At 37.8% G+C, this 12,215-nt stretch overlaps 1 protein-coding gene across 4 annotated transcripts in view; it reads right to left on the bottom strand.

Moving 5' to 3' along the window:
* Positions 1-12,215, bottom strand: part of IFT56 (intraflagellar transport 56) — a 63,447-nt gene that overhangs the window by 19,830 nt on the left and 31,402 nt on the right. For all 4 annotated transcript variants that reach the window (XM_072762905.1, XM_025982168.2, XM_025982167.2 and 1 more), the window contains exons 11-16: positions 11,509-11,562; positions 10,113-10,176; positions 7,946-8,034; positions 7,649-7,732; positions 5,904-5,973; positions 4,985-5,091 (exon numbers count right to left, since the gene is read on the bottom strand). In XM_072762905.1, the coding sequence (XP_072619006.1) occupies positions 4,985-5,091; positions 5,904-5,973; positions 7,649-7,732; positions 7,946-8,034; positions 10,113-10,176; positions 11,509-11,562 (468 nt within the window). The remainder of the gene's footprint in view (positions 1-4,984; positions 5,092-5,903; positions 5,974-7,648; positions 7,733-7,945; positions 8,035-10,112; positions 10,177-11,508; positions 11,563-12,215) is intronic.

Here is a 12,215-nt window from a genome sequence, read left to right on the forward strand (position 1 = left end):
GCAGATGTCTCTGCCTTTCTGTGTCTCTCATGAATAAATAAACAAAATCTTTAAAAAAAGAAGTCTTTTTTTTACAGTTTTATTACCTATGTATATGCCTTTAGACAATATAATTAAAATGTGCTGCTCAAAACTTTATCTATATGACTACCTATATATTCTTTTGTGTCTTGCATATGTTAAGATGCATCTATATTGCTGGATATAGCTCTAGTTGGTTCATTTTTTAGAACTTTTTATTTCTAGATTTAAAGGAAGTTACTGAAGATAGTACAAAGAGATCCCATGTACCTTTCACCCAATTCCTCCAGTTTATTATAGTATAATACCACAGTATCGAAACCAGGAAGTTGACATTGCTACAAAGTGTGTGTTTAGTTCTGTCATTTTATCAAATGTGTAGATTCACGTAACTACCACTGCTATCAAGATACAGAACTATTCCATCACCACCAAGCTTTGCTACCTATTTATAGTCACATGTGCTCCCCTCCCTGCTCACAGTCCATAACCCCCAACAATCACTAATTTGTTCTACACTTCTACAATTTTGTCATTTCACAAATGTTATGTATATATGAAATCAAGCAGTATGGGACCCTTTGAGATTGGCTTTTCTTCACTCAGCATAATGTCCTTGTTATTCCTTATTAGTCCAAGTTATTTTGGTACAGTGTAAGAAATAGAATCAATGGTTTATAATACTGTTGTATAGTGACAGGCAGTAGCTACACTTGTGAGCATATATAGAGTTGTTGAATCACTATGTTGTATGCCTGAAACTAATGTGATATTGTGTGTCAACTATACTTCAGTTAAAAAAAAAATCCAAGTTATTGTGTGTACCAATAGTTTGCTCCTATTATATAACTCTGAAAAAGCAGGAGGGATCTCTGCCCAAAGTTTGGTTTGGATGTCAAGAGTGGTGATACACTAAGAGAGCATGGAAAGATTTCTTACTTACATAATTGAGGTCTGCGGGGGAAGTAGGGCAGGCCTCTCAAGCAGGTTCAACATGGCCTGATAGAACAAGGCAAGGAGACTGGCTGGGTTTTTATTGCAGTTGGGGGTGGGGCTGGGATGAGGTTCCTGAGCAGGAGCAAGGTCTTGTGTGGTTTGAATCATCTGATGGCGCCAGAGGAGTGTGTAGCATTTCTTATCATTTTGTCCAGATATGGGGTACAAGGGGAAGAGGGAAGGGTGGAACTTAAAAGCTGTCAGCATTCACACATCAAGAAATGGAGTCAGGCTTGTCATCACCATTCCTGTTTATTAATGAGTAGTAGTCCATGCCAAACCAGTTTGTTTAACCATTCACTACCAAAGGACACTTGGATCATTTCCAGTTTTTGGCTATGACAGATAAAGCTGCTGTTAACATTGGGTATAGGTATTTGTGTGGACACAGTTTTCATTTCTCTGAGATAAATGCCCAGAAGGGTGATTGCTGGGTCATATGGTAAGCATACGTTTGTTTGTTAAAGAAGCTGCCTGTTTCACAGTATATATTTTTTTCATCCTTTTACTTTCAACCTACCTATATCATTATATTTGAAGTGAGTTTCTTATAAAATGCACATAGTTGGGTCATGGTTTCTTATCCACTCTGTCAATATCTGTCTTTTAATTGGTATATTTAGACCATTGACATTTAATGCAATTATTGCCATGTTAGGACTTAATTCTGACATTTTTTTTTCCTCTTTGCCCTTTCTGTTTTTCCTGGACAGGGATATCTTGCATATGTCTCTGTAGTTTGCAGCTGAAGAAATACATGATTGTGCAATTAGCACAGGAGGACAAAAAAATCTGACTTGACCTCTCCAGTGTGCTATATATATCTTTTTCCTGCTTTTTCTAAATTGTAATAAAACTTAGCCATGAATGTAACTTTGAGTCATGTGAACCGTTCCAGTGGCTCACCAAACTAGTGGGTGGTCATGGGACCACTGAGACAATAGGTAATACTAAATTGTTTATTGAGATTGTTATCTTCCTTTGATCTTTACTCCATCTTTCTCTCATCTCTTTTAGGGCCTTCCTCCATCAAAAATGTTCCCACTCTCTTGAATCTTTAATCTCCCTGTTTAACAGCTCCTCTGGCTAAGGATATACTTTTACTCCCTACTGTAAAAGAAAAAAGAACTCCCACCATCTGCAGAAATACTCCCCTACCCCTAAATCTGTGTTTTCCCTTTTAAGTTAGCAACACATTTCCCCCTTATCTTTAGCACTTTTTTTTTTTTTGACTGTCGTCTACACTTACTGAGTCTGCTTTCTAATCTCATTCTCTTCTCTATCCACTATTGTTTTCTCAGGTCTCATACAATTCCATCAGGTTGCAGATTTAACATTCTCCTCCCTTGGCTTTTGATAAAATAGGAACAAGAAAAAGAGGAATGAAAAGCACTTTTTATATCATTCCTGGTTCTTTTCTTTCCTTTATGTCCATCTTCATCCTCTGTCTCTTGCACTGATTCTTCTATTTCTATCCCTTAAACTCTGGTGTTCATGTGGTTCCTTACCCCATTCACTGGTTAACCTCATTCTCTCCCATACTCTGCCGCTACTACTGCTGCTGCTACTATTACTACTACTATTACTACCACTACCACCATCACCATTAACTACTGTTAACTTTTTTTTCCTTTTTTTTGGGTGGGGAGGGGCATGTGCATGGGTTGGGAGAGAGGAGAGGCAGAGGAAGAGGGAGGAGAGGACAGAGAGTGACTCCTAAGCAGCCTCCATGCCCAGCACATGCAGAGCCAATCCCATGACCCTGGGATCATGACCTGAACCAAAATCAAGAGTTGGATGCTTAACTAAGTTATCCACGTGCCCCTACTGTGAACTTCTAAAACTACATCTCTAATTCTGACCTCTCATATGAACACCCTGATAATTTCCCACATGTAATATCTCTACATGGAGCCCCAAACACACTTCAGATTTTTTTTTTTTTTTAAAGATTTTATTTATTTATTCATGACAGTCACAGAGAGAGAGGCAGAGGGAGAAGCAGGCTCCATGCAGGGAGCCCGACGCGGGACTCGATCCCGGGTCTCCAGGATCGCGCCCTGGGCCAAAGGCAGGCGCCAAACCACTGCGCCACCCAGGGATCCCACACTTCAGATTTAATACATGTACAAATGAACTAAATTCCTCTCTGAATGTTTTCTTTCCCTTCTGCCTCCTTTAACTCACTTCATCTTTGCCATCTACGAAGTCATATCAAACATTTTTTTTTTTTTTTATGATAGTCACAGAGAGAGAGAGAGAGAGGCAGAGACACAGGCAGAGGGAGAAGCAGGCTCCAGGCACCAGGAGCCCGATGTGGGATTCGATCCCGGGTCTCCAGGATCGCGCCCTGGGCCAAAGGCAGGCGCCAAACCACTGCGCCACCCAGGGATCCCCATATCAAACATTTTTAAGTTTCCTATGTTTTAAAACCTTTTCCAATGATGGTGATTCACTTTCTTTTAGTAGTGATTCACTCTAAAATGAGCTATTATTAATTAATTTAACACTAGACTCTCTATACCTAACATTTACCTAACAGGAAGAAATATTCCAAAAAAGGAGTTTCCTATTTGAGACTAATTTGTAAAAAAGCTTTTAATATATAGGATGATATATAGGGCCTAGATATAGAGCCCAAAAGTCCTCCCTCCTTCTCTCTGCTTTTTCAACTCCCTACATGCATATACACACACCCCTGCTCCCACATACATACATAAAGAGCCAGTCCTTTACTAAATTTGGTTGCTTTTTTATTCTGTTTCTGGTTCCTTTGTCTCTCATCTACTATCTGTACCTAAGTATTTCCCCAGGATTGGTTTGCAACTCTCTACTCTTCTCACTTTACTTCCTTACTTGGGTAATCTCATTTTTGGAGGCTTCAATTACTATTGAAATGGTGATGATTTCTCTAAATCTAGTCTCTAGATGTCAGAGGACATCTTTCTTGAGTTTCAGAACCAAATTTCCAACTACCAGATGAATACCTCTACTTGGATGGTATCTAAAGACTCAAACACAACCTTTAGAAATCTAAAACAATCTCCTTAAATCATTGTTTCATATATATTGTGCTATATTTTATTTATATGTATACATTTTGATGTACATATAAAACCCTAAAATGCTGTCTAACTTTTGAGTTCAGTTTGTTTCTAAAAGGGATGATATTTTTTTTTTAAGATTTTATTTATTTACTCATGATAGACACACAGAGAGAGACAGAGACAGAGACACAGACAGAGGGAGAGGCAGGCTCCATGCAGGGAGCCTGACATGGGACTGGATCCCGGGACTCTGGGATCACGCCCTGGGCTGAAGGAGGTGCTAAACCACTGAGCCACCGGGCTGCCCTATATTTTTCTTTTTTAAATATCTTATTCATTTATTTATTCATTTATTAAAGTAGGCTCCAGGGCAGCCTGGGTGGCTCAGCGGTTTAGTGCCACCTTCAGCCCAGGGCGTGATCCCGGAGACCAGGGATCGAGTCCCATGTCAGGCTCCCTGCGTGGAGCCTGCTTCTCCCTCTGCCTGTGTCTCTTCCTCTCTCTGTGTGTCTCTCATGAATAAATAAAATCTAAAAATAAAATAATAATAATAAAAATAAAATAGGCTCCACATCCAGCATGGAGTCCAACAGGGGGCCTGAACTCACGACCCTGAGATCGTGACCTGAGTTGAGATCATGAGTCAGCCACCTATCAACTGAGCCACACAGGTGACCCTAAAGGTTTTATTTTTAAGTAATCTCTATATCCAACATGGGGCTTGAACTCTAAATCCTAAGATTGAGTCACACGCTCTTCCAACTGAGCCAGCCATGCCCCAGAGATGACATTTCTGATAGTCCGATGTGAATCCTCTCACCAACGGCCATTTAATCTCTAGGCACCTCTCCCTAATACTTAATCAGTGTAGCACTTGAGACTGATCTTTAGTTTTCCCTTTAGATCTCACTCAGACTCACCTTGTAGCAGTCATTAGCAATGAGCTGTAAGAGGCTAAAGGACTCTCCAGAGGTTTCCATCTTGAGATAAAGTTCCCAAGCTAGTCTTGGTTTCTTGTTCATGATATCTACAAAAAGAAGCAAAGATTTGTGCCTCTTAAACGTATAGGAAATACAATTCTACAACTTCTCTTCTTTGCATTTGGTTGTATGTTCCAAGCAAACAAAGAAATGGTAAACAGCTCTTATGGAGAAAGTTTGCAATGTTACATTAAGCTGATTTTCCGTCAGAATTTTACCATATATAAAATAGTTACTGATTTTTTAGATTGGGTTGATTTTCAGTAGTTCCCACTTTGCTCATCTGCTTAAAAGGCACTATCATTCATTCAATCCTACTTAGAGCTTCAGCCTCACTTAGAACATCTGATTACAGAAATCTTCCTATGACTTCAAAAACTCTGTGAACATTTTAAATCCAGGTGAAAAAAAGGAGCAAGGAAACATAATGAAGAGGGGGTAGACAGACAAGACAGAGGTTTTGGGCTATAAAATATACAAAAATAGTTATGTTTTTGACATTTTACCACTTTTCAGGTCTGCATCATAATAAAAAGGTAAAATTAGCATAACAGTCTCATTTAGAAAAGGACCCTGTAAACTGAGATTCTGAAAACTTTAACAGGGCTGATGGGAGAACTTGGCATCTTTCAGGCTGTTGATGCTAGGCCAACACTGTACGGCAGAACTAATCACGATATAAATGTATGTAATGCAGGTATATGACCATCCTTACTGAATAGTATTAATGATGCTTAATTTCAGTGTTTACTCATCCTATGAAATAAAATTAGAAATGTTTGCTGTAATTTCCATCCAGAAGATTATGCAACAGAGAATAAAAAGAGGATTCCTCTGTAACATTTAAAAGAAGACTCACAGCACCGAGCTAACCAACTGAGGTAAATGTAATCATTTTTCATCTTCTCACTTTGGATTAAAAGGAAAACCTGCAAGAAGAGGAAAGAAAATGAATAAACATGAGTTTATTTTTGCAGTAAAAATACCGTGTTGGGTTGCCTTTGATTAGTATTTAGTGTAGCCTTACATACGGTCAAATCCTCTACAGGCTGCTAAGGAAAGGACAAAACTGGGGGACACCTGGGTGGCTCAGTGGTTGAGCGTCTGCCTTCAGCCCAGGGCGTGATCCTGGAGTCCCAGGATCGAGTCCCATGTCGGGCTCCCTGCATGGAGCCTGCTTCTCCCTCTGCCTGTGTCTCTGCCTCTCTCTCTCTCTCTCTCTGTCTCTCATGAATAAATAAATACAATTCTTAAAAAAAAAAGAAAAGGACAAAACTGTGGTGATGTAGACACACTTCTCTCAGTTATTGATATCACAAGATGACTGAAAAAGGTTGGTAAGGATATAGAAGATTTGAACAAAATAACAATTGCATAACACCTATTTTGTTCAACGGCACATGACCATGTTACTGAGCAGTAAAGCAAGTCTCAACAAATTTTGAAGGACTAGTGTAATACAGAGCACACTGGATAACCACAATATGATGAAGTTAGAAATAAAAATGAAATAGCCTGGGAAAGATAATACACATACTTGAAAATCATGACACACATTTTAAAATAACTCCCAAAGAAGACAAAATCGTGTAAGGTAGAATTAGAGTTTGAATAATAACAAGTGGAACAATTTTGCTAAATAATAACAAAATAGAATAATTCAACTTTATTGCTTTGAATGATTCAGGTAAATCAGTTTATGGAGTTAGAAGTCAAAACAGCAGTTAGCCGTAGGAGAAAGGGACGGATTCAAGGAGATGAGGGGTTCCTACAATTACGGGGTTAGGGTAATGCTGTTTCATGATCTGAGGACTGATTATTTGGGTACGTTCACTTTAAAAAATCATCAAGCTGTATACTTTTGTGTTGCTTTTATAAAATATATCAGAAAAAGGAAAACATTAATATGGTTATAAAATCTGTTGATCTATTCACATTATACTTTTTATTTTTTATTTTTTTAAGGATTTTATTTATTTACTCATGAGAGACAGAGAGAGAGAGAGAGAGGCAGAGACACAGGCAGAGGGAGAAGCAGGCTCCATGCAGGGAGCCCAACGTGGGACTCAATCCCAGGTCTCCAGGATCACACCCTGGGTTGAAGGTGGCACTAAATCGCTGAACCACCTGGGCTACACACATTGTACGTTTTTTTTTTTTGCACTTTTTAATGTAACCTAAGAACATAGGAACTTTTCATAATCCTTTGCCCTTGAACATTTTATTTCAGTGAGAAAAAGATAACAATGTTTTTCTTTTTATTATTTTTTTCAGTTTTTAAATTCCAGTTAGCTAACATACAGTGTAATATTACTTACAGAATTTAGTGATTCAACACTTAACATACAACAGCCAGTGCTCAGCAAAAGTGCCCTCCATAATCCTCATTCCCCATTTAGTCTATCCCCCACGTCTTCCCTCCAGCAACCCTCAGTTTGTTCTCTACAGTTAAGAGGTTTCATGGTTTGCCTCTCTCTTTTTTTTCTTTCCCCTATGTTCATCTGTTTTGTTTCACTCTGGAAAACAGTATAGAGGTTCCTCAAAAAGTTATATAACAATGTTTTTAAATAGAATCATTCAAATGCATCAAAAGCATGTACCCACCTCTTCACCCTCACTGGTATTGCCTGTTGCAGCTTTGGCTTGGGCATAATTAAAGTTAAAGATGTCATCATTGTAAAAGTAACTCTGAAAAACATCCCAAGAATAGGTCATATTGAGTATTAACATAGAATATATAACATATCGGTTATACTGGGTAAACTCAAAGATAATCTTAAGGAATTAGCAGACACCATCAATGCCATTGTAGTAAAAGGGCCATCTCTAAAACTATCTTACTTCTGACACATTATAAATAGTATTTGGTAGACAAACTCATCTAGAAACTTCTATACTGACCTTAAATGAGTTGAGGTAAATCAAGACATCATCGAATTGCTTAAGCAGAAAGAAACAAGAAGCCATGCACTGCCTCCCAGGTATTGTATCTGAAAGGGAATAGGAAAAGAAACCAGGTAAATTAATGAAACTGGAAGTTCTCTTAGCTAAAATTTGAGTTACTTTATAATTTAGAGATAGGAATATATTCCAAGACGTTTTTCAGGACTATGAAATTATAGTTTCTATTCAGTGGACAAAACCTCAGCATAATGGAGGTCACAGCACTTGAGAGTAGCCAATAATCTCTCGGGGCTAACTTACAGACTCCAGAAAAACACACACCCTGCAGTCTACAATATTCCTCAGATTTTTTTCCAGAGCTTTGAGTCTTTCACACACTCTGACATGTGCACATTCAATTAACAGGGCTTAGTCTCCATCATCACTCATCTAAGACAGCCTAGCACTTCAATGGAGAAAATAATTTGCCATGGAACCATCTGATCCTGATCCTGACCAACTTTCTGTGTTAGTGGATTCCTGTTTGAGATAGAGAATTAGTATAATGCCCACCCTTGCCACTGGCACTCCTGTTTGTTCTTGCTCTGTTCAATTTTTTCCCCATAGCACTTATTACAGCATATATACCATATAATCTCTTTATTTTGTTTATTGTCTGTCCCACTAGACTGTATGCTCTACAAGGATGGAGGACTTGTTTCTTTTGTTTACTACTATATCCCCAACACCTCAATAAATTTTTCTGTATGAACGAATCAAATGAAGAAAGGAAATATTATTCAATAAATGGTTTTGGTGAAATATTTGAAAGAAAATGAATATCCAGGTTCTAAAAATATTTAACAACTACTGTTGTTCACCACAAATACTGTTCATCAGAATAGATGCTGGCCTTAGACAACTAGTACAAACAGCCATATTGGTTCATACTGGCTAACCACCAGCCCTTTTAATAACCCTTTCTGAAATCTTACAGTCAGTCTTGACTGATGAAGTCAATATTTTAATAATGAAAATGAAACAACAAAACTACTGATGGGAAATATAAGTAAAAATTATATAACTGTGGGGGTACAAAAGCACTTTTGAAGCTAGATACCAATGTAAAATATCATTATAAAAAGATAAGCTTAAATAAGATTTAAATATTTTTCTATGTGAAAAAATACCATAAGCAAAATTAAAAGGCAAATGACCCACTGGAAAAAATATCTATGGGGCAGCCCCGGTGGCTCAGCAGTTTAGCGCCGCCTTTGGCCCGGGGTGTGATCCTGGAGACCTGGGATCGAGTCTCATGTCAGGTTCCCTGCATGTGTCTAAAAATAAATTTAAAAAATCATGAATAAAATCTCTAAAAAAATAAATTGAATAAATATTCTTTAAAAAAAGAAAAAATATCTATGACATGATAAAACTTGAATATATAAAGAGCTCTTGAAAAATCAGTAAAAGTTAACATTTTATTTTTTATTTATTTTTTAATTTTTTTTTATTATTATTTATTTATGATAGTCACAGAGAGAGAGAGAGAGAGAGAGAGGCAGAGACACAGGCGGAGGGAGAAGCAGGCTCCATGCACCGGGAGCCTGATGTGGGATTCGATCCCGGGTCTCCAGGATCGCGCCCTGGGCCAAAGGCAGGCGCCGAACCGCTGCACCACCCAGGGATCCCCAAAGTTAACATTTTAAATTGAAAACAGAATCAAACTTTAAAAACTCTCATGAGGGAGATCCCTGGGTGGCTCAGTGGTTTGGCGTCTGTCTTTGGCCCAGGCTGCGATCCTGGAGTCCCAGGATGGAGTCCCACAAGGGGCTCCCGGCATGGAGCCTGCTTCTCCCTCCTTCTGTGTCTCTGCCTTTCTCTCTCTATGTCTATCATAAATAAACAAATCTTTAAAAAAAACCAAAAACCTCTCATGAACTAAAGATTACATTCATTCTCTTCTATTTATATAATTTCTCATCCCACCTTAGCTGAAATGTTGAGAAGAGCTAACCCAACATTGTCTTCTGTGTCTCTCCCACGGGACCTCCTACTTGATACTTTTATACTTTGCTGTTAAGCCTGACAGATGTATCCTGGGACAGGAACTCAAACTTCACCAGTCAATATATGACCAACTCCAATTATGAATTATGTGAATGAGTACTGATTTCAGACATACCACATTCACTCGCTGACCCTCCCACCAGCTGGAAGAACTGCTGGGCAATTTTCATATGGTCCCTCTGAAAAACAAAGCAGAGCTGAGATAGCTGGTAGAAAGTGAAAATATTTTATTTGTATTAAACTTTAGGATTTTAAAATATTTGCCAGGACTTAACGTACACTCTCATTTTAAATCCTCTCCCAAACAAACTAATTCTAATTAGTGTAAGCAACTAGAGAATTATAACCTGAAACTAAGTTAAAACCTACCCTGGGTCACATAAAAAAGAAGAAAGAAAAATCCAATCCCCAAACTCTATCCTAAAAGCAACTTAATTAAATGAATTCATTTATTTAGTCATTCATTCACACATTCAACAGATACTTATTGCTCTTTTACCACACATCAGATCTTATGGTAGGAGCCACGGTTATAAAAAGGAGTATTAATTCAAAACACTCATTCACTTACTCAATAACTATTTACTGCCTACCCACTATATGAGGTGCTATAGAGTGAGCTAGAGATAAAAATATTTATTTATATCCCCTCCGTTCCCAGAAGAACTTAATGTGCCATATTCAGATAAGAACTTAATTTTAAACAGTGTTTTGATGTTTAAAAAAGTCTTTGCCAAAAAAACAATTATCCCCATTTTATAGATGTCAAAATAATAGATAAGAGGTATGCAAGGCTAACCAAACACACTGGAAATAAGAATGAAGCTGTGCAATGTTTTGTAGTTGTTATTAGATATAAACCTTGTTTAAGGGACCCCTGGGTGGCTCAGCAGTTGAGTGTCTGCTTTCAGCTCAGGGCGTGATCCTGGAGTCCTGAGATCGAGTCCCACATCAGGCTCCCTGCATGGAGCCTGCTTCTCCCTCTGCCTGTGTCTGCTTCTCTCTCTCTCTCTTTCTCTGTGTGTGTGTGTGTCTCTCTCATGAATAAATAAATAAAATCTTAAAAATAAATAAACTGCTTAAAAATTGGGTATTTAAAAGGTGAAGCAGCATTAAAGCTTTCTCTTTGTCTTTAAATAACAGAATTCTTTTTATAATGGAATCTGCATTGGGAGATATGGAGAAAGAAAAGGAAATTCATGGGATCCCTGGGTGGCGCAGCGGTTTGGCGCCTGCCTTTGGCCCAGGGCGCGATCCAGGAGACCCTGGATCGAATCCCACGTCGGGCTCCCGGTGCATGGAGCCTGCTTCTCCCTCTGCCTGTGTCTCTGCTTCTCTCTCTCTCTCTCTCTGTGACTATCATAAATAAATAAAAATTAAAAAAAAAAAAAAAAAGGAAATTCAGATGAGCCTATTTGTAAGCTTATTGCTGGTTGAACTTTAATATTCATTTTGATCTTTTCCACACACTATAACTGCAAACTATAGATTACCAGTAATTTCACACTCACCGAACCCATTTCCTGGCCAAGGGCCGCATTGACCACTCCTTTGAGGATATACTCCTGGCAACATGGAAATAATACTAATGAATTTCCAAAGAATGTGTAGCTACAAGATCTCTCTCAAATTAATTTCAATTTGATGCTTTATATATATTATCAAAAGTTACCCAGAGTCACTTTTCTCTGTTCCATCTCTGGCTTGAATGAATTAGGAGACTTTCATTTGGTTTTTAGGAAAGTGGCCATATAACAGAATTCACCATATTTGTAAATTCACAGTCTTAAGCAGAAAAACTTAGTGGAAACTTCGAGAAGTTAAGTTTTATTTCAACTCAGTGGAAAAAATTAACAATAAAATATTTACGTAATTGTTTTTATCAGTTTATTAGCTACTACCATTCTTTGTGACATCATATATATTATTTTCCCTTTCCAATCAAATAATAACTTTTGTTTGCTAATACTCTTTTTCCTAAAAAATAAAAAGTATCCTCTGATCTCCATTCGTAAGGTATGCTCTCTTGTGGAGCCCTGGGGTCTCACTTCTATCCCTTTCAGACTTGGTTCTATTAAATATTAAATGTAAATATTAAATAGATACCTTCCTTAGCAGCTTTATTAATTTTTTATGTAAGTACTATTTCTATTTAAGAAGGCTCATAAAATGAGCAGTAGAAAAGATGCTGAAGCTTTTAATACATCTAAGAAATATA

Source organism: Vulpes vulpes, chromosome 7, assembly GCF_048418805.1.
Source record: "Vulpes vulpes isolate BD-2025 chromosome 7, VulVul3, whole genome shotgun sequence".
Taxonomy (NCBI): domain Eukaryota; kingdom Metazoa; phylum Chordata; class Mammalia; order Carnivora; family Canidae; genus Vulpes; species Vulpes vulpes.